At 48.2% G+C, this 23,283-nt stretch overlaps 1 protein-coding gene across 1 annotated transcript in view; it reads left to right on the top strand.

Annotated features, from left to right (window-relative positions):
- The window catches only part of IRS1 (insulin receptor substrate 1), a 114,357-nt gene extending 91,393 nt beyond the window's left edge, over positions 1-22,964 (top strand). Inside the window, exon 2 of the mRNA XM_078665921.1 lies at positions 21,982-22,964. Within this exon, the coding sequence (XP_078522047.1) occupies positions 21,982-21,986 (5 nt within the window). The 3' untranslated portion in view covers positions 21,987-22,964. The remainder of the gene's footprint in view (positions 1-21,981) is intronic.
- The last annotated feature ends 319 nt before the right edge of the window (positions 22,965-23,283 follow it).

Raw genomic sequence — 23,283 nt, 5'->3', positions numbered from 1 at the left:
GCCTGGAGCTCACTCACTCTCCTGGCAGAGGTGATGGCTACCAGGAAGGCCGTCTTTAAGGTGAGAAGACGGAGAGGACAGGAATGAAGGGGCTCAAAGGGAGCGCACATCAGGAAAGTCAAAACCAGGTTCAAGTCCCACTGAGGCATCACGAACGGAGTCGGTGGATACATGTGCGTGATGCCCTTCAAGAATCTTAACACAATAGGGGACTTGAACAAAGATGGCTGATCAGGTAGCCTCAAGAAGGCGGAAAGGGCAGAAAGATAGCCCTTGATAGTGCCCAGAGCAGAGCCCTGCTGGGCAAGGGAAAGGAGGAAGAGGAGAACCTCAGACAGAGGGGCAGAAAGGGGATCCACAGCCTTTGCTGTGCACCATGCCACAAATCTGTTCCACCGGCAGGCGTATACCGACTTTGTGGAGGGACGCCTGGCTGCCAGAATGACATCGCAGACTTCAGGAGGCAAGTCAAATGGCCTCAACTGTCGCCGCTCAATCTCCACGCATGGAGGTGGAGACTGGACAGGTTCGGGTGGAGGACCGTCCCCTGCTGCTGCGACAGAAGGTCCTCCTGAAGGGGCAGGCGGATCGAGGGACCGACTGTCATGCTGAGTAGCTCGGGATACCAGTACCTTCGAGCCCAGTCCGGAGCCACAAGGATAACTTGGGCCCGGTCGCGCCTGATCTTCTTCAGCACTCTGGGCAGAAGTGGTATAGGCGGAAAGGCGTACAACAGACCGCAACTCCACTCGCGCCGAAAGGCGTCGCCGAGCGAGTGCCGTCTTGGAAACTCCAACGCGCAGAACTGATGACATTGCGCGTTCTCTTCTGTGGCGAATAGATCTAACCAAGGCTCTCCCCATTGCTGAAAGAGGCCTCTCGCCACATCCGAGTTCAGACGCCATTCGTGATCCACCGAGCACCGACGGCTGAGTTCGTCCGCCCTGGCGTTCAGAGAACCTGCCAGGTGTTGAACCGTCAGAGTCACGCCCTGACGTTCCAGCCATTGCCAGAGGCGCAGAGCCTCCTGGCAAAGGGTCCACGACCCCACACCGCCCTGTTTGTTGCAGTACCACATGGCGGTGGTGTTGTCCGTGAACACCTGCACTACACTCCCGTTGACAAAGGGGAGGAATGCCTTCAGTGCTAGGCGAATCGCCCGCAGCTCCAACATGTTGATATGGAGCCGGGACTCCGCCGGAGACCAGAGGCCTCTGATCTCCGCCTCTCCCAAGTGGCCACCCCAGCCTTGGAGGGACGCGTCCGTCACGACCACGTGCTCCGGTTGGGGAAGGGAGAGGGATCTGCCCCTGACCCAATCGCGGTCCGTAAGCCACCACTGCAACTGTCTCGCAGTGCCCTCCGAGATCAGGACATGGTCGGATAGGTTGCCCTGATGCTGGGCCCACTGAAACTTCAGGTCCCACTGCAGAGCCCGCATCCGCCATCTGGCGTGATGCACCAGAAGGATGCAGGAGGCCATCAGCCCCAGAAGCCGCAGCGTCAACCTGACCGAAACCCGGGATAACGGCTGAAAGATGGGAATCAGAGCCTGAATATCCCGGACCCGCCGTTCCGGAGGATAAACCCGAAACTGCGCCGAGTCGAGAACCGCTCCGATGAAAAGGAGCTTTTGAGAGGGACACAGGTGTGATTTCGGCACATTGATGGAAAACCCCAGCTCGTGCAGGAGGTCTGCCGTCATCTGAAGGTGGTGGACGACTGTCTGGGGCGAGCCCGCCTTCAACAGCCAGTCGTCGAGGTAGGGGAAGACTGAAACCCCTAACCGGCGCAGATAAGCTGCGACCACCGCCATCACTTTCGTGAACACCCGTGGGGCGCTGGTAAGGCCGAATGGGAGCACGATAAACTGAAAGTGCTCGTGGCCTACCGTGAACCGCAGGTAACGCCGGTGGGCCGGCAGGACGGGGATGTGAAAGTACGCATCCTGCAAGTCCAACGCTACCATCCAGTCTTGTGGGTCTAGAGCAGCCAAGACCTGAGCCAAAGTCAACATCTTGAACTTCTCCTTCCGGAGGAAGCCGTTGACGTTCCGTAGATCCAAGATAGGACGCAGGCCTCCCTTGTCCTTCTTGGGTACCAGAAAGTAGTGGGAGTAGCAACCACACCCTACTTCTGGCCCAGGAACGCGCTCGATGGCCCCCTTGGCCAAGAGGGCCGTAACTTCCTCCTGCAGAAGCGTCAAGTGGTCCCCCGACACACGGTGGTTCTGCGGTGGCATGGCTGGAGGAGTGGACTCGAAGGGGAGGGCATAGCCCCTTCGGACAAGCTGCAGCACCCACCTGTCCGATGTTATCGCGCGCCAGCGGGAGTGGTGATGGCGAACCCTGCCACCCACTGGCGTCACGTGAGCCCGAAAGCTCGGACTAGGAAGGCTTGGATGCCGCAGCGGAGGGAGGCGTGGACTGACCACGACGCTGGCCTCTACCGCCACCACGGCGGAAACCACGGGCGCCACCGCGCTGGGGAGCGCTCTGCGCCGCGTGGCTGGCAGCACGTGTGGGACCTCCCCTCCCTTGGCCACGAAAGGGCCGAAACGAACCCGTCTGCTGGCGCTGGGCCGAGAGACCCAAGGACTTGGCCGTGACCCTGGAGTCCTTGAAGCGCTCCAGCGCGTGGTCCGCTTTGTCACCAAATAGGCGACTGCCATCAAATGGCATGTCCATTAGTGTATCTTGGACGTCTGGCGAGAAGTTGGCAGATCTCAGCCAGGCATGGCGACGAATCGCCACCGTAGTGGACATGGCCCGTCCCAGTGAGTCCGTGGTGTCCAGACCACAACGGATCGAGTACCGCGCCGCATCCCGGCCTTCAACAAAGGCCCGGGTGAGCTTGTCCCGCACTTCCTGGGGGCATTGCGGCAAACACTCCTCGACCGTATCCCACAGGGAGTGGGTGTAGCGGCCCAAGAGGCACGCGGTGTTACAAGACCGCAGTCCGGCGCTCAAAGAGGAAAACACTTTTTTTCCAAATTGGTCGTACCTCTTTGATTCCCGGTCGGGCGGAGCCGACGGAAATGCGGACTGTGAAGTGGAGGCCTGGATCACCAGACTCTCCGGGGAGGGATGGGTGGACAGGAAGGCAGGGTCGTCCGAGCAGGGACGGTGACGCCTGGCAACGTTCCGGTCAACCGGCGCACCAGAAGCGGGCCTGGACCAGGTGCCCAGAAGGACATCCGTCAGGGCCTCATTAAACGGCAGCAGAGGCTCCTGGGGGCATGACTGCGGTTTAAAAACTTCCGTCAGAATATTCGGTTTGACCTTCGCGACGGGAAGCTCAAGGTGTAAGGCCTTGGCAGCCCTCATCAGGACCACCGAATAGGCAGCACCCGCCTCGGACGCCACAGGGGACGGAGAGACAAACCCAGGGTTGGGCGACTCGTCCAGGCCACTGGCATCACCCAGATCACCTACCCAGTCCACATCGTACTGGCAGGCACGGGATAGAGGGTCCTCAGACCCCTCCCAACCCTCTCCATACTCCTCCTCGTCATACCCATATTCTGGGTCGACGATATAGACATCGGGGTCAACGGGCCCCATCGGCGTCGGGTCCGGCGTCGGCCGACGCCGGTCCGGCTCCGAGTCCGGAGTCGGGGAGGAAAGGGGGGTGGCGCCGCGCGGCGTCGGTGCCGGGGACCCGACGCCGGCCGGAGCCGACGGCGGAGTCGCTGCACCACGCGGGGGCGGTACCACGGGTTGGCCCACAGGAACCGACGCCGGAGAGGCCGGAAGACCAGCCGGCGACGAACCAGAGGGAACCAGCGGCGCCGGGGCCGGAGCCACCGGCGGCGCCGGGGCAGGAGCACCCGAACCGCTCGGGCCCCCAGACGGGACCGACGGGCCCGCAGGCGCCGAAGGCCCCGCCGGAGAAGACCTCGCCCTCATAGCAATGAGGAAGGCCTCGATCTCCTCACGCGACGCGCCTTCCCCAGGGACCGACAGGTGTGGGGTAGACGGCGTCGGCGACCCATGCGGGACCGCGGGGGTGGGGTCACCCGAGCCCCCGGCCGCAGCACGCGGGCGTCGGGGGGAGTCGGGGGTGCGATGGCGACGCCCCGACTTCCTGTGCTTACCTGACGAGCCGGAGGAATGGTGGCGACTCCCGGAGCGCCCATGGCGGCTCCGCGACCGTTCCCTCGACCGCTCCCTCGACCTCCGACCGGACCGGGACCGCTCTCGACGCGGGGCCGACAACCGGAGCTCGAGAAGCTTGCGGGACCGCTCCCGCCTAGCTTTTCCAGTCAAGGCCCGACAGTCGACGCAGGACTCCACGTCGTGGTCCGCGCCCAGACACCGGAGGCAGAGTCGATGGTGGTCGGTGACCGACATCAAGCGGTCGCACTCGTCACAACTCTTGAAACCGGGCATCCTACCGGCACCGTAAAGATCAATCAGTTAACAAAAAACTTGGTCAAAAGACCGGAGTACTGCTCTTCGGATCTGCGCTAACTGGCGCGGAAAAAAGAAGAACTGACGTCAGCGCGCGGAGGCGGCGTCTATATACTCCAGCGACGTCATCACGGCGCACGACGCCGACGACGCGGAGCCGCAGGGGACGCCTGCAGACGACGCCTACCGACGCGCAGGGGTACTGCTACGCAAAAGTTTCCGGATCCAGACTGACGCCTGGGGATATTCTAAGGTAAGGAATCTAATACTAACCTGTTTCTTTCAGATGTCATTTTTAAAAATGGCAAATGTGTTGCAGTGATGTATTATTTCAGGAACTATGAAACCTATATACTTCGTTATGATGCCAAAACATATGTTTTGGGGGTCAAGTAGTCTAGAGGAAGAAGAGACATATATAGAAATAAAGCAAATAATAGTTTTAAATCCTTTTATGTATACACCAAACAATGTTTATGATTGGAATATGAAAAAACAAATGTTTATCACTCCTGTTTTAGACATTTTCATAGTTCACTTTTTGTTTCAGCAATCGCGATACATTTTCAGAATGTTGAACATTTAAGAGAGCGTATCAACAGGGATATCTTTTTGTAGCACCAGTTTTGCAAGTTCTTGTACGTGTAAGTTGTGTGGGTATCGGCTTAAGAAATGTCATATGGCTTAGCACCCCATCTATTCTTCTCAACCAAATTCACACTGATCTTTCTCTACATATGCATGATCCATAACATTTACACCTTCTGATCAAGTAGAACACTCTTTTAACATATCCACGCTCAGAATGATGTCGGTGGAAGGTCAGTTAGCTGTACCGAAGATCGTCAAATGTAACAGTCAGAGCTTGTTTTCCAATCACGCACAGTGTATTTTTCTGTATCTTTGAAGTCCCATTCTTCTTCTGTCTCAGCAAATCCTTTTAGAAACTTCACAGGTTCAGCATTAAAGAAGCTCCAAGCTTCGTTTCAAATTTGCTCATAGTGACACCACCCGTAAGAATGTGCCTTGTTAAGAACACTGGGCATCTCTGGGTCAAGTTTTTTGCTCAGTACATGAAGCGGGATTTGTCGCCTGTTCCATAATGTAGCCATAACTCTAACAATCATCGACTTATGAACATTGCAACAATTCTAAGTAGTGCAACAATATCTGTCATTTAACAGTACAGTGACTCGATTGGAACCATTTGGAACAGCCCACTCAACGTATGCCACAACACGAAGGTCGACTTTCTCCAATTTGCTGTTAAGTTCTTGAACCATATGGCCCGTACCTTTTGAATATATCTCTGCAGACACTATCTCCTCATTAACAATCATTCCACTAGCAATACTTGGAAATTCAGTGTTCGCTGAAGAATCAGCAAAGTTTTGGCGAGTTAACATTTCCAATCTTGTTTCATGTTGATAACCAGAATTTATCGAGTTGCACAGGGATAGGTGTTCAATCTGTGACGCAGGCAAGGTCTTGTAGACATTTGTCTGATTCTCTCTAATTAATTGACAGTTCAAGATAACTGTCAAAGACTATGCGCAGTTCTTGAAAGGTGCACACTGACTTTGATACCTGTGGAACAGTCTGCACGACCTCTCTGAAGTTTTGCATGGATGAAATCTTGACCATTCGCAATTGTGACATATAGTCTACAACAACAGCAGTTTTCAATTAGGTCACCTCTTCGAATTTAAATTCTTAAGGTGAAAGGGTTTTTTCGAGCGCTTGTACGAGTTTGTGCTTCACTGGTTTGGTTGCAGCATCTCCATCAAATAATGCGTTTGTTGGAAGATCGTCCTACAGAATTTCCTTGATAAGTTCATCCCTTTCCTTTGCTACATCCATCTCTGTGTGCTTTTGAAAGTTGTCTTTTGGTAACCTATTTTGTAGTGGCTGGTTGGATGAAACTCTAAACTATGGGAATTAAATTGTGGAAGTTTAGCTTTAGTGATTATGTCGAGCAGCATCTTCTCTTTCAATACAAATGTCTGCTGCTTCAGTTCTGCGTATAGTTTTCATGCATATTCCAGAACATCTAGTAGACTTCTTTGTCATTATCCACATATTGTTTGGTCACGAAGTTGTGTATTTGCTTAGGCTCAGTCATTTCAAAGGGGCTTCCTTGCTGCTGAATGAAATGAAGAAGGCTGTCAACATGTTAAAACGTTTCCCTTTCTTTGCCACAATTTTGTGGGGAGGAACAGTTTCACGATGGTCTAGTAATTTTGAATTTGTCATCATTGAAAGCATTGCAAATAGAAGGGACTTCATGGTAAACTGTCATTGAGCAACATATTAACTTTTACGTGTATGACCAACAATTCCCTTAGAGCTTTTCTGTGATCTCGTGATAGTCTCTTCCAGTTTCATATCTGGAGTCACAGCATTGAACCTTTCCTCTGTCTTTCAGCACAAAATGTCTTTCATTATTTGTCTGTAGAAGTATGGTTTTTCCACCTCTACTTCTTCACTCCTTCCAAATACCAGGACTTATATCTCGGGTATTTTACGCAATCGAATTCACGAAACACAGTAATAAGTGGCTCAACAGTCTTCACTTGCAGCCCCCAATCACCTTCCCGATCAGCATGTACCAAGTTTTTCACTAGAGCCATCATGTGTAAAAAATGTCCCCAGTACTTGAAAAGTTTTGATTCTTTGTCACATTCTTTGACAAACTACCAACTTAGTTTTCCGATTTTCTGATTTTGAACTGAGTGTGTTGAACATGGCGTGGCTTTGCATTATGTCTTTTGACTGAAGTGCACCCTCTGCCTTGTTCACTTATGAGATAAGATATGCAAAACCTAATTTGTCACTTGTTTCAGCATGCATAGTTTCTGTAGCCCCAGATTTGATGAGCATACCTCGTAACAAGTTAACATAATGAGTTTCACTCAGTACTGACTGAACTGTTTTGCCTCCAATGATTACAGCCTCAGTAAGTGCATTGTCTATGCCACATCCACTGAGAACTTCCTGTACAGCACAGCGTAACTTTTGTCATGTGGAAAACGCCCATCATTGAATAAAGATCATCAAATTCTACTGGAATGCTCATAAAATTGTCCGCTGCAATATGGAAAACACCATTGCATAACATTAGCAGGATAGACTGTTCTTTTTTAGAGCTGTGTATACTTTTGAGTAGTTTGTGACTGGCGATAGTGTTACTGGTTAAAACCCAACCTTTTTCAGTGGGACAGTATTCTAGGAGATCAGAGTATGAGTTCCAGCCCACGGTGGAACTGGCTTTCTCTTCATTCTTCAGTTTGCACCAAATAAGAAATACAATAATATCAGTTAAATCAGCTTTGCCGACTGCAGCATCAGGTAGAAGAAATCAGTTTTTTGAGCCCCTTTTAAACTTTCTGGTTGACTGGGACGTGTTTGATGGCTTGTAGTGATTTTGCACACATTGGCAAGGCAGTTGGGTTATAAGTTTGCTGCTTCGTCTATGCCTACAGCTGACACAACTTGTTTTCCAGCAACTACCACATTGGTACAGTCTTGAAAAAGCACCATGGCAGTATCATGTTTGTTGGCTGTTCCAGACAAATAAGAGCGGTCTTCAAAATCAAGAGCAGCAATGGTAAATCCCTTACTGGTAAAGTGACTTGGAAATGATGTGCTGTCGGATTCACAAGATTGTACAGCATGAGCTGCTAGCAAGTTCCTGCTCCGTACTATGTCATTATAACTTGGTAATACACAAATCCTATTCATTGAAGTGACTAGCTCTTTACTTTTGTACTTGTCATAGATTACATGGACAGTCATCATGTGTAGCGGAGTTTTAGTTTTGCCTTGATGTAATTCATAAAACATGATTTGGTAAAGACAGTACATTTGCACACCGTAAGCCTGTCGGATCATGGGATTGTCACCCACTTCTTCGCTTATATCTTCAAAACCATCATCAATGTTTGCTTCTGTTCTGAACTAAAAAACTTTAGTTTGTAATGAGTTTTGCTTTGCTGATATTAAACAATGGTGTAAATAACGTGAAGACAGCAGGCCTTCTTGTTGACTTGCATGATTTGCAAAGCTCTGGGCCTTCACAAAATTTGTCATTAAGTCCGAAATCCAAATCTTCCAGGACACTTCCTAAAATGGTTCCTGCTAATTTTACTGCATCCTGTGATCTTATTTAGGCAGCAAGAACTGAAGGATTCAAATCAGCTGGGAACACGAAGTATCTCATTCTTTTTGTTAGTGACAAATGAATTCTGTTGTACGTTCTTACTAGAAAAATCTTAATTTCATTTTTATGGATCAATACAGTTTCATCAATGTTGGCCATTATTTCTCTGATCTCACGGAGTGTGAATTCGTAGCCAGCACCAGAGTGGCTTTTAAACTTAATTTGCTTTTTTACTGAAGGCTGGCTGTTAGGTTGCTGCTGGGAGCTCATTGTACATTCATATTTTCGAATGTATGCACGCATGCAGTTCGGGTGGGCATACAAACCTGCTGCAAATACATTAACCTTGGTGTTTAGATCAGCTACTCAGCTGAAAACTTCATCCTGGAAAAAAATAGCTGCAGATAAAAACAGGTTTGCCCTTTGGGACTCGCATGCCCTGTATTATGTTCTTTCGTCAATCCTGTTGGCCCTTATTCTGGCTAAACCACAGATCACACATTGAATATCCTCTGCTTTCTGATCAGTTGTTGGACGCGGACAAGAGGTAGCCATCAATCTTCTAAGTGGATGGGCAATGGGTCTAGTTGTCGATTTCTCAGAAGACTCTGATTCTTGTTGTGATTCACTGGATTCTGATATTGTTTGACTACATTTTTTCCAGGCTTTTTTCAATGTATACGACTTACAGCACTTGTTACAGTGAGAATTTTGATCCTCTTAACCCATCGGTTTTAATCTTTTGTGAACTTCATCTTGCCATATCTCTGCAGCATCTCTATCTCCTCCTCTGTCCAGCCACAGTTTATGTTGGATTTTCTTTCGGATTAGTTTAGTATGACACATTTTTCTTTGTTGAGGAAGTCCTCCAATTTTGTAGTTAGCAACTCTTTCAGGAGGTAAAGATCCTCTGCTACCACCTGCTTTGCTCATGTTTATGAATTTGAACCAACAGAAACAAAATGAATATTTAAAATAACTTACCAATATGATGGCTAAAACGCATTATAGAGCTGCCATTTTGGAAAATGGCAGATGGGTTACTCTGCAAAGTTATTTTCTGTATCAATATGGCTACTTGACCCCCAAAACCTATGTTTTAACACCAAAATGAAGTATAGAAGGTTCATGGTTCCTGAAATATTAAATCATCACTGCAACATACGCCATTTTTAAAAATGTTGTCCAGAAAAATTTGGTTCGAACTAGCAATGGCTACCCAGCCTAATTACTTCTCTAATGATACAAAAACACAAATCCAAAATGAAAATCTCTAGACATTTTTTTTTTTAAATGGAGGTATATCAAGGGGCCAGGACTACACATTCCGAATTCAAACTGATTGAATGTCTCGTGTTAAAGGCTTGCACCCAGGGCCAGATGGGGTACCCGCAGATCTTTTCAAATGTGCCCCGAATTTCTGGGCAAAAATCTTATGTAACGTTTTTAATGCCTCACTGGACAACAATTTCCCTAAGACTTGGGCTAACTCGACCATTATCCCGATCTATAAAAAAGGGCCAAGAACGGACCCGGCCTGTTACAGGCCGATTTCGTTGATCGACTCAGGTGTTAAAATCCTACGTTGTGTCCTCTTGGCCAGACTTACAACATGGTTGGATGACAAGGGGATCCTGACCAATGCCCAGTATGGCTTTAGACCCAAAAGGAGCACCCAGGATCAATGTTTAAATCTTCAGCTATTGATTAACAAATACACCATCATAAGGGAGGAGTTGTTATACCTAGCATTCATGGACCTCTCCTCAGCTTTTGACCTGGTGAACAGGTCAAAGCTTTGGAGAGTTCTATTGGACATGGGCATTGACCCCCTTTAGTTTGTTACATGGCAGACCTCCACCGTGATCTAAAGACTGCTGTCAGGGTGACCAAAGACGAGAGGTGCACTGGTCTCTTTAAATCCGAGAGGGGGGTTAGGCAAGGGTGTATCCTTGCCCCCCTCCTCTTTACATTATACATCAACGGTATTGAGCCAGCCTTGATCGCCCCTTCCCTAGACATCCCACGTGCAGGAGGATTGGATATTCCAGTACTCCTGTACGCGCATGACGCGGTCCTCCTGGCCCGCAAGGGAGTAGCCCTGAAGCACTTGCTGCAATCTTTTGGGGATTATATGGCCTCGCTTGACTTGAAGATTAATTCACAAAAAAGCCAAGTCATGATAGTTGGACAAGCTGGCAGGAAAAAGAAAACGACAACATTTTTTTCCTCAGGCCAGGAGGTAAAGCGGGTTCCGACTTTTCCTTACCTAGGGGTAGTGTTCGACGAGAGAGGAACATGGGGCCCGCAACAAAAATCGAAAAGCGCTGCTGTAGCAAGAGCGGCCACAGCACTGCTTGGATTTTCTAAAAAGTTGGGGCCCGCCCCATGGAGGCGATCCTAAAAGTTTATAAAGCTAAATGCTTAACCCTAGCCTCCTATGGTTCAGCCATTTGGGGATACACAAGTCATCATAACATCCAAAGGGTTGAAAACAAGTTCTTTAGATCCCTACTCTCTGTCCCACAGTCCACCCCCACATTTACAGTGCACACGGAACTAGGTATGGGCTATGTCACTGACTTGCTTAAATTAGCCCCTGTCATCTGTTGGCTAAAAACCTGGTTAAACCAGGAGATCTCTCTTAATCACACTATTCTTAGAGATTGTTTGTCCTCAGAAAGAGCACTTAGAATACCATGGGTTAGCTACATAAAATTAATGCTCACAAAAGCAGGGCGCCCCGACCTATTCCACAACCCAGATAGCATAACCATAGGCGATATTAGAACAGTAAAAAGCACCTTGTTAAATCTGTTTTTGCTAGAAAGGGAAGATGAGGAACTGAAAAAAACATTGCCTAGAAAGAACTTTGCGCTCAAGACCACCCAAGGGTTGGAACCCTACCTCATGCTAGTGACTAGACCATATCATCGGTACCTTTTAACCAGATTCCGTTTTAACCTTATACATTTTATTCTTGGATCTTTTACACATTGGGGTAAACCAGAAACTGGCCCCACCCTGCGACTGCGATCACTTTTCTGAAGAAGATACCTTGCATTTTATCATGTTTTGTGATCATTATGCTCAAATCAGGAAAAAATATTTGCGCCCAATACTTAGGGAGGCAGGCTTTACACAGGTAAGGCCAGCATTACAGTATTTGCAACTGCTGCCCAATCCCAAAATAACATTTCATGTAGCAAATTTTTTGGTCGCAGCCGCACGTAAAAATAAGACCCGTTTAACCGCATGCGTTCGGGCGGAATTCCGCCCGTACGCTGAGATTTTCAAAAGCGCACTTTACGTGACGAGCTGGGCTCGTCATCAGCGTGCGAGGAAGCTACCTCATGACGAGCCCAGCTCGTCATCAGCGTGCAAGGGGTTAAACAATGAAAAGGTTTTAACTCCTATTTTATTGAATTAACCGTGATATAAAATTTGTAAACTTTTAACATTTTTAAGCTATTTTAAATTGACTTTCGCATTGTAACTTGGTAGCGACAATAACTATTCATGATTTATTATCCTGTTTTATTGGTTAACTGACCCTTTGACATAATTCATGTACTGTATTTAATGTATCATAATTGGATGAATTGTAATGTTTCTATGTTTTTCTTTTTATGATTATTAATAATCGAATAAAAGTATTTTGACTGACTGACTGGCTTGCACTCTCTGCAGAGAAAAACGTTTACACCGTTTTGGCCAAGTTGTTTTTAGAGAGCGCTTACTTGCTTAGTGCGTAAGCACTGCACATTGCTGTATTTTAAGTAAATAAAAAAAAATAAAGCTATTTGTCGGGGTGCCGAATAAATTATGGAGCCAATGCAGTTTATCTTTTTATGCATGCATCAGGGGTTGATGTTAGCCGGTCTATTTTGAAGTTATTTTAACCGGTAAATGCAGAAGATTTTTTACTAGCTCAATCTTGAAGACATGGACCATACTCTGAAAATGACGTAACTCTCTGGTTTGCCTAGGAGTGTACACCGCATATAACAGGGCTAGTACTAGTCAAGAGTTTCCTGCGCATGTGTTTATTGTATCGACTGAAGCACAAAAATATGCAGCAGAGACTTACAGAAGCATCATGTTTACTGCACCTTTAAACCCACTTCCCTCTTTTTTTAGGTTTTGCCAAACCATTATTGTGCTGTTTGTGCGAGACCTATTGTTTTCTAACAGTGGGCTTAGAAGCTGCCCGTTACTTAACATTGATTGGTTTAATTGTCACTCATTGCCTTGTTTCTTATTGGTCAGCTGCCATAGGCATCCTTCCTCTTCATAGTTCTCACATCCTGGAGCATAGATGCATTACGTGTGTCCTTTCACAGCTAACTTTTTAAGCGTCGCTTTATTTGTGTTTAAACGCTTTACCAGAGTGTGGCTTCTAGTGTTCCTCATGTGCATACTTTCCCACTGTTACTTTTGCCCAAAGACCCTCCACAGTTTGTCTGCTTCCCCCAGCTCCCCCTATCCTCCTTTGGTAGTCACCTTGCCCTGAGGCTCTCCCAACCTCCTTTGTTATTAGCTTGCCCCCAGCCCCTCCCTGGATCCTGTGTCGTCCACTACGCTGCTAGTTAGTGATTTTAAAAATATATATATATTTCAGACATGCTGAACTGCACATTGCTGTACAACCTGGCTAAAAAAATTGACTTACCAAAAGCTCTCTCATAGGTGAGACCTATTGGCTTTGGCAATGCTTGTTGAGGTTGGAGTTGGGGGACTTGAAGGCCCCAGCAGATTTAGGTAATGCAGCCTCATCAGTCGTATTCAGGAGTCTATCAGAATTATGGCCGTTTTATATTATACAAGAGACATAATGAGTTACAGAAATGTTTTTAGCGCTAAACATAGGCCTACCTTGTTTTATTAATACAATTCAGAAAAATGCATCGGCTGCAACTTGTTGACTGGAACTTATGCCATTTATTAAAGGTGCTAGCCAGTTCTTTACTCTTAACAACGAAATGCACAGCAGAGTAATCTGATAAGGGCTTAACTGTCTACAAATTGCACTCTTCATTTGAAATAGACCATACTCCAGTGTGGCTTCTGATAATCACGTGTTAACAATAACTCGCTTTGACATTTCAAATCGCTGTCTTTTCTAAGCACTGAAAATAATAGGTATTAATTTTATTCGGATATTGCAATGTCTTCTTCGCCTGATCATGAGCAAGTGAGCACAGTGGCACAGCTCACAATCTGAGGCATAATAAAGTGAGTAGTTGTCCAGGCAAAATGCAGTCTCGGGGTTCAAGTCAGCGAATAGATGAAGTGCACTGACCCCTTGCTTTATGCCTATTCCATTATAGGGACCAGATAGATTTAGCGTATAACAATTACCTCGACAGGCAAACGTGCTACACAACCTGGCAGGTCTTCCGTTAAATGTATTGCGCAAGAACCACACTCCACGCTGTTACTTGAAGTGTAAAAGGCCATTTTATTAGGACAAGGTTGCAATCCTTTCAACTTTATTACATAGTACATAAATGCAATAAATATACTCTCCCCATCTCCTTCCGACTCACTCTCCATTCCTCCTTCTCAAACCATCTCACCTGTTTGACTCTTCCCCATTCACTCGGTGACCACCTTCCTCTACCCATTCTCACCTTCACTTGCCCGCCGCGCATCCTCTGTTGAATTTCCTTCATTGTCTCCCGCGCCCCGCTATCAGTCACCCGTGTACCGTTCTCCCCCCCCCCCCCCGAGGGGTGGATCCGCCCATATGTGACTCACCACCCCTCCAAAGAACCGCCAACCAGGGAACCCCCGGAGGGCGGTTCCCCGCCCCACCCCCCCGTGTGCATCGAATGCATCCGCCACCCTGTGGCGTCCAGTGGCTGACCAGCCACCACCTTACCGCGCGTCTCGGGCACACAAATAACCTATGCGAGGCAATCCCCGACCAGGAAAGATGCCCCCCTTTTGCGGTAAAGGACCAAGCCCACTGACCTTCGTCGGGCCAAACCATGTCAGTGACATGAGTCTCCCTTTGCCGGTGAACGACCATCCACCACCTGTAACCGTGCCCCAGCTTCACCACTCACATTCCCAATCAGTTGTCTGGAAGCTGCCTGCCTTTTTAAGGTGAATGACCATCCACCAACCATTACTGCGTCTCGCATAACAAAGCACCTTTTTTGGGCCCTCCGTTGCTAAAGGTGCCTCCCACCCCACCCACCCCCCCCCCCCCCCACCCCTCACCCCCTCACCCCCATGGTGACTGACCACCATCCACCACCATTCCTGCACCTCAAGTAAGTAAATAGGAATTCTGGCCAACATTGAGCCCGACGAAAGTCCCCCTCCAGGTGAAACGACCATCCACCCTCTGCTTGCCGCCAGTGCAACAGAGAAAGATTCACAGGCCAAACCCAGTCTTCAAAAAGGCGCCCCCCGCCTCAGTGAACGACCATCCACCTTTGTGCTTGCCCCCAATCGAAACCGCCAGGATTCTCGGGCCAGAAACCTTGCTCACGTCAAGCTCCCCCTTCTCGGTGAACAATCATCCCCGTATTGCTTGCCTCCATTGGAAACAAATTTGAATGAACCGGAACATTGTGCGTTACAAGTGCACCCCCCCCCCGCCCCCCCATGGTGAGTGACCACCCACCCATTTGCTCATTCGAATTAAACAGATAGGATCCTTGGACCAAAACCCCGCTCATAGAAAAAGAGAGCCTCGTTTGCGGTGAACGACCATTCACCCTTTGCTTGCCTCCAATCAAAATCGCCAGGACTCTCGTGGCCGAAACTTGCTCCTGTCAAGCGCCCCATTAACGGTGAAGGACCATCCACCCAATCGCTTGTCGTCCACTAAAACCATATATGACTGGGACCGAAACTTTATGCGTTACCAGTGCACCCCCCGCGGCGAATGACCATCCCCCATGTGCTCATCCCAATTGAAACAGATAGGATTTGCAGGCCAAACCTAGTTAGTGCCAAGTCCCCCCTTTTGTGGTGAACGGCCAGCCACCTTTTCGTCCACCTCCACTGTAAACCTATATGATTCAATGTGACCGACACTGTATTTGTGACATGTGCCCCCTTCGTGGTGGACGACCAGCCACCCTATGCTTGTATTCAGCGTATCAAAAGATTCTTGCGGGACCAAATCCGCATGCGACAAGCCCCCCCCTCCAAGTTGAACAACCATCCACTTCACATGGCCGCCTCCCATCCACTTCACATGGCCGCCTCCAGTGTACACAGACAGCATTCTTGTTCTCCATTTCAGCCTGTGCCAAGTGCCCCCTTCGCGGTGAACGACCATCCACCTTCTTGCCTGCAACCAGTATAACGGAAAATTCTGTGCCCAAACTGTGCTGTTGACGAGATCCCCTTCATCGGTGAGTACCCATCCACCCTTTAGCTTGTTTTCCATGTAGATAGATAGGATGCTGGGACCCCAAAACCTTATTAATGCCAAGTGTCCCCTTCAGGATGGACGACCATCCACCCTCCTGCTCACCACCATTGTAGACAGATAAGATTAGATCCGGCTGAAACTTGGTGCGTGTCACTTGCCCCCCTTGCTTTGAACGACCAGTCCACCTTCTGCCTCCATCCCGTGTAGACCGTTCAGAACTCTTTAGGCCAAACTTTGATTATGACCAGAGCCCCCTTTCGGTGAAAGACCATCCACCACCAGGGCCTGCTCCCAATTACTTCAGTAACACGAATGGACGGGCCGACCCTGCCCCTGCAGGTGCCCCTCCCTCCACCGGCGCAATTCACTACCCCAACCTGTACCTTCGTCATTCAATAGCTCCCCTTGTCGACTTATACCGCTGCGAGGCCCAACGTCAGCACAGCGATCTGATTGCCACCATCATCTGCTTCCTCGCACCATGTCCCACTCTGCGCATCATCACGTAAAGCCATAACCAAACTCTCCCAGCATACATCCGTCTCCCACCCGAAACATTGGAATGGGGCGACTCCTCATTTCACATACACACTGTCAGCATCCAAACCCAAACCCTCAAATACGTCCCCCATATTCCTACATCATCGTACAGCCCTTGGGCAACTGGCTAAATCGCCTCTTCTGACGGTCCATGCCCAGGAGAAAAAGGGGGAACCACTCCCGCCAGGCGACTGCCTGGGGTCCTGCTCCACTCCCAACTCCTGTAGTAGAAAAGAACAATTAGTCCTGCATGAAGTGTGGCCTCCGTCCCTTAGCCCCCCTGTCCGACAAATGTCCAGTCGCCACGTCAACACAGAAACACCGTGACGAACACCCGCAACACTGAATCCTGCGGCCGCTCCCCCCTCCTTTCGCCTGTCAACTCTGAAACGGCCCCCAGAAACACCCATAAAGCGTGGTCCACCGTAGGCAGCCCCCTTGCGTATGAAGCCTAAAACGATCTACAGCAATGAACTCCCACCACCTTCCTTCGAAAAAACAAACACTCCCAGTCCTATGCCTCCGATCACAAGAAAATAATCTCAGTGCCCCCGGAGATCGCCCCCCAACCGTAACCCCTAAAAAACCACCCAGATTCCAAGCACCCAGACAAACCATCCTCAGAGCGCCTAAAGCACCAAAATCGCCCTGCTTGAGAATCAGGTGCCCCCAGCATGCACCTCAAAGCACACCAGCCACAATGCCGGTCACCCATCCATCCGCTGCCCAACGCTGACCACTGCAAAAACCGCCTCCAGGGCGAAACTAATGCACTTCCAAGTCTCCTGTAACTCATGAGAAGAGCACAGTGCCTGTCTCTTCCCTCCACTGTCCTGCGCGCAGGTTCCATAGAAAACTGTACTTCAACAAACAGGGGCAGCATATCAAGCAAAAACCCATCTCCTTATAGCGCAAACCTCACGCCCTACCACTCCTACGCCGGACTGCAGTATCTGCAGCATCTGTGTCAGTTATCCACATCCATGCAGCCATCTACTCCCGCCCCCAGCGTCCCCGGATCCAATCCTGCCTCTGCGCCGGACTCCCAGCCTCCTCCCTATGACAGTGAAATGCCATGGACCCCATGGCCTCGACCCAACCGCCGGACTTCCTAGCCCCCTCAATCCCCCACCTGTCAGGCCGCTTATTCCACCTATTACTGTGTAGCAGCAGTCGGCCCCTCCGGCCCCCAAGCTCTTCCCCCAATCTGAGAAATGCACCGTGACCCTTGGCGATGAATTTCAACCACGGCGAACCAACAAAAAAAACCTTTTCTCAACAATCCAACTAGCATCCGGCGTGCCCCGTCAGTCCCCAGTCCAGTCCTATGCCTACCCGTCACCCGTCCGTGAACCGTACACCAGCCTCCCTCGTCCCCCCACCACCCTCCCAATGCACCCCGGCCAACCAGCCGTAGAACCTTGTCCGTGCAGCTCCCCCTTTTGCCCCCATCCATAGATCCGTACCTGAGAGTCCATCCAGGACCTCCTTCTCCTGTCCAGTCGCTGGTGTTCCCGCATTTGCCGTCGCCGCACTCGCCTGTAACCGTACTTGCCTCCTGTAGCAACACAAAACAAACGAATCACCAGGAAACAAACCCCCACCCCCCACCCCCACCCCCCCCCCCCCGCGAACCCCCACCACTTCTGCTTCAGGCCAGCGTTTGGAGGCCGTTGTGCGCCCCACTGGCATCCCCTTCTGCCGGAACAATACCGGTCCTGCCCCCCCCCCCACCAGGTCGCTCCCACCAGGTGGGGCCCGAGCACCACCGGGCCTCACGCCGTGCTGGCGGTCCCTCAACACTATGCCCAGCGCCCCAAACCTCACCTGCGTACCCCGACCCCTCCCCCCCCCCCCCCCCGGCCCTCCCACGCAGCACCCCCAACAAAGCCCCTGCAGTAACCGACATCGCCACACTCCGAAGGCGTCACACGCCATAACTGGCCTAAAGCAACCACTCTAGCTATGTATCCACTGTATGCTGAGGGGGCTGCATAACAAACCCCCTAAGCCCCCCCCCTGGGGTGCAGGTCCGTGATAGGGGGGGCCCAAGCAATTCAGAGCGAGCCGCAGCAGCGCACTGAGACCCTCCCCCCCCCCCCCCCCCGCCCATGTGCGTTCTAGCCGGGCCTCGCAAATTGGGAAGAAATATTGACGGGCGGGGCCCTGCTCCGAGATCCCCCACCCAAAGGCAGCCAACTCGCATCAACACCGGGCAGGGGGGGGGAGGCAGGGCACACCCGCTGGCGACGCCACCCCCCTCCCCGCGGCCATCCTGCTCAAAGCGCGGCACATCACAGGCCACCCACCGGGTCACCTCCCACCCAGCGCCGGCCCACTTGTGCCTCAAAGTCACCCCCCCGCAAAGGAATCGAACCACACGCAGGCAGCCAAGGATAAAAACCGGGCCCGCCGCCCCACACCCAAACTCCCGCCGGACGCCAGAACAGGGTGCCCACGCAGCTTTCACAGCCCTTATCGCAGCGTGCGCCCAGCCCCAGCACGCCCTACGCTGACCCCCCCGCCGGTGCCTCTGCCCGATCAGCTCGCTGGCAACAGCCTCCCGCCCGCGCTGCAGGCCGCAAACCCTAACCGGGTGCCAGAGCCCATAACCCCTAAAAACTTCACAGCATATATCCTACAAACCGCAGCCAGAAACGAAATCCACTCCCTGCCGATCGACCAGTCGGCCCCTGCCCCAAACCCCCACCTACCGACTACAAAGTTTGCCATGACCCTCCCGGTGGTGCTCAGGAGTTAGGAAGAGGCTGTTTCCTCCTCTTCTGACTCCTTATGGCCTCGTAATCCCACCCCTTCCCCTTGACCCTTCTAATCCCACCCTCCACCTTGTCCTTCCGGTCCCGCGCAAATCCCCCAGGGGAAGACTGGTCTGCGACCTTTACTTCCCCTGGGGGCCGCAATCTTTAATCTCCTAGCTCCAGGCTAGCAATTGAATCAACCTAATTGAATGCACCTCTGCCATCCATACTCTGTGCGGTGGCTCGGTCTGGTCTGCGTATGTTAATCTACTACACAAAGTTCAGCGTGATTGCGTGAAATGCAAATCATCATTTCGCACTATATTTTAGCATGAAGTGCGTCCTTGCGTACATTTTTCGTGCAAGGGTGCATTGCCACACAACCTGTCTGTCAGTGTTCCCAGCCCCACTCTTGCTTTTAGTGCCCAATGACACTTCACCAGATTCAGTGTCATGTGCCTGTGAAGAAGAGCGATTCTGGGACTAATTCTTTATCCTCAGGTGTGCTTTGCACACCAACCACCACTTCAGGGACAGCTCTTTTGAGATGTCAGTCTTACACATGATTGAATGCCAAATTAAACCTCGAACATGTTTTCCACTTTATGCTCTTGATGCTTAGTCAGCAATGCTTATTTCTGAATTTCGTCATCAAATGGTAACGTAGTTGGCTTGCATGCATGCTTATTGATCACTGTGTAACTTGCAAGTCGGAGACTAATTCTGGGTGGACAGTATATAGCCTTGCATCTGTGAGGATAAATTAAGTACACTTTGGTTGGGGATATTATGCACCTGTTTATAGTGTTATAAAGGCATTTTGTAAGAAGGGCCTAATGAAATGTTTCATTCAAATGTGAATGGTTTTCTGCTGTTTGTGGAGAAAGTTTATTTGTAAGACCTTTCATAACATGAAATTGACGGCCAGTCTCACCCTTGTTAATTGTTTTGATCGCCAATGGAATTGTTTTGCAGTGCCTTATTTCTGCAGTCTGCACCAGTACTTCTTGTTTTTATTTTTTTATTTTTTTTTACAGATCTGTCATCGCTCATCCACCACGCCCCCACCCTCAGATCTCATTTATACCTCTTCATAGTTGTCAGTACTGCTTCAAGCCCTATTTAGGCTCCTGAAAAGATCACTTAAACAATCATGTTGATTCACATTTAAAATAATGAACATAACGATCAGGGAAAGGAAATTGTGTAGAACGGTAACAATGCACCAGAATGAAATTTTCTAAAATTTGTAAAACATTTTAAATGTACACCTTTGAAGGGTTACATGTATCAAGTTAATTAACATTTGTTTGACCGTACATGTCTTATTTTAACACGGTTACTATGAAGTAACCCACAAACCATTTTAGAACTATAAAGTTAAAACTGGTAGTAAGCCACTTGTTGACCAAGCACTCACTAGTAAAAAAGATCTATTGTTATGTGTACTTTAGTGACGTGTTAATTTGAAACCAACAATACAAGGTAATTGATGTGTTGTATTGAGTGAGGTTTGCCACCCACTCTTCAGTTGCCTTTGGTTCACACAGTTTGGTTTGGAGCACACTTTTCAGTCTCACGTAATTCTCACGCTGTGGGTCAGTGACCTCTATCAGTCGCGCACTAGCAGAACACCACTGAGGATGTGCAGTTGCAAACACATTTAATAGGGCCAAATGACAGAGTGAACGGATTCCCACAAGTCTTTATACTGAATGAGAACACTGCATACCCAGTAAGCAGCATGTCTTTGGTAATGTACTTTACACCACTGCATTTTATGTTGTAGCCTAGTTTCTTCTACTAATGCATTCGATGAATGTGTTTGGAATATAGGTTTTCTCAAGTGGTGCAAAGTACATTTTGCAACGAATTGTATTTTCGGAGATTTGCTAGTGATGTGAATTATCTGATGAGCAATACTGTCCTTTCTGTAAAAGGACGAGACGCTTTCACATAACCTTCGAGCGTCTGTACCGTAGTGAAGCGGTATCCATGCATTACATTTGTTTTTTGTTGTATCATTCAAGTTGACATGCATAGTACTCCGTCATGGAATCTAAACCTTGCCTTTTGAAATACATTACTTTTTTCTAGTTGGTTCCTTTGATTTAGCATTGTACAACTGTTGTTCAATTCCACTGCATGTAGATATTCATATAAACATTCCAGTTGATTAGACTGGATATTCAACAGAAAGTTAAAAGTAAATGTGTTCTCTGGAGATTTGATTGCATACCTCCCAGGATTTGCTTTTTTTTCTTTTTTCTTTTTTCCTTTTTTTTTTTTGATGGACCACACAAAGTAGATTCTGTTTCCCAGGCAATTAGAGACCATGGAACAGGAGGCCCTTTCAGTTATTTTATTTTAGTGAGCCTGTGAAAAATGTGTGGTTAGCTGGAAAGTATACATAGTTGCTGTCATTTGACAGCATGCTAAATGCACATTTTTGTTTATATATTCTTCTAAATAATCATAGATTTGATAGAAATACCAACAAGGGAAATAAGGTATTTGTGTTTATTTTGAATAATTTCCCCTAAGTTTTAGAGGTACTAACGCAATTAATATATTTCTTCTTTAAGCTTGCTTAAGTTTATGCTTCTGTTTGACTTATCTATAGTCATTTGTCATCTACTGAGTTTGGCAATTGGAAGTACAACTTGCATAGTCAAAATTGTGACCTAATGTGTGCTATTTTTCCTTGTTTTTCAGAATGACCTATATAACCTCAGCTGCCAGTGAAATGGCGAATTTCTGGACTCTTAAGTATTTCATACATCACAACTTGGACCTCATAATGTATTCCTCAGTACGTGGTACGAAGCGTCCATTTCCATTTGTTTACTTTACACAGAAACCTCAGGAGTTTGTTGACTGAACTGCACATTGTATGTTGTGCCAATCAAAAAAGCACTGTGACACCTGGACAAATGAGTCATCTGTTTTACTCTTCTACCATATGGACTTCATTGGTATCAAATGATTGTGCCCACCAGTGTCATGGTGAAGATGGGTATACTGCTGGCTCATTTATACATTACATAACATTTCATTTGCTGCTGAAAAAAACTTTACAAATCACTGTTGTAAATTATTGCATACTGAACTGTTAATATTGGTTGGCGAGTATTACATATTTAACATAGGTTTTCATTTCTACCTGTACTTTTGTAATAAAATGTAACGTTAACCACATCTTTTTTTGATGTGGTTGAGAGGTGTGCATCCTGTTCTCTTGTAAACAGCGTGGGAAAGAAGGAGTTGCCTAAATTGAGGTAATAAGAATAGAGTAGGGTACTATTCTTATTTTAAGATTGTACTTCAGAATATAGTATTTGAATCTTGGGCCGGTGAAGGCTTTCTTGTACAGCCCTATTTACTGTTAATGTCACTTGTAACATAGCCCTCATATTATGCTGAATGTGCTCCAAAATAAGTCTTTCAAATTGGCTTTATTATGTAAAATTATTTTACATGGTACTTTCAAATGTCAACTTCAGACTCATCAGTTGCACAAGAATGTGAAAAAAACACTAATCAAAGTCTTCCTCTGTATATATAAGTATATTGTAAAACAAAAGTGAGAGGTGGGTGAACTTTTCAAATTAATTCTCCCTGGAATGAGAAATGTGGGTGTTTGTAAATTCTGGAAACATTTCTATATGTAATAAACTAGATGCTGTTTAATTTTTTTCTAGTACTTTGCTGTGTTCAGTTTTTTAAAATGTTGTGCTCTTCTCACGTGCAGTAAAGAACTTGCTTAAAATTATTGGGGCTATTTCTAAAAATCACATAGTGGCCAGGCTTAAATGTATCTAGTTATACATCTGCCCTTTTCTATCGCTTGGAGTATTAACCCTAATATTGTGAAGTGAGTTTCCTTTTTAATGTAGGATTTGTACTATCTTGCACAAACGTGGATTTTAGAGTGTGCTCCCAAGCTTCAAGATTATAAAATGATTCGCACTTTATCTCCCTTTCTGACATGCCCCTGATTGTAAGTGTTCATCCTGC

This window comes from Lissotriton helveticus, chromosome 11 (assembly GCF_964261635.1).
Source record: "Lissotriton helveticus chromosome 11, aLisHel1.1, whole genome shotgun sequence".
Classification (NCBI taxonomy): Eukaryota; Metazoa; Chordata; class Amphibia; order Caudata; family Salamandridae; genus Lissotriton; species Lissotriton helveticus.
Note: the sequence above shows the minus strand (reverse complement) of the source record. Positions and strands in the feature narration are given on the sequence as shown.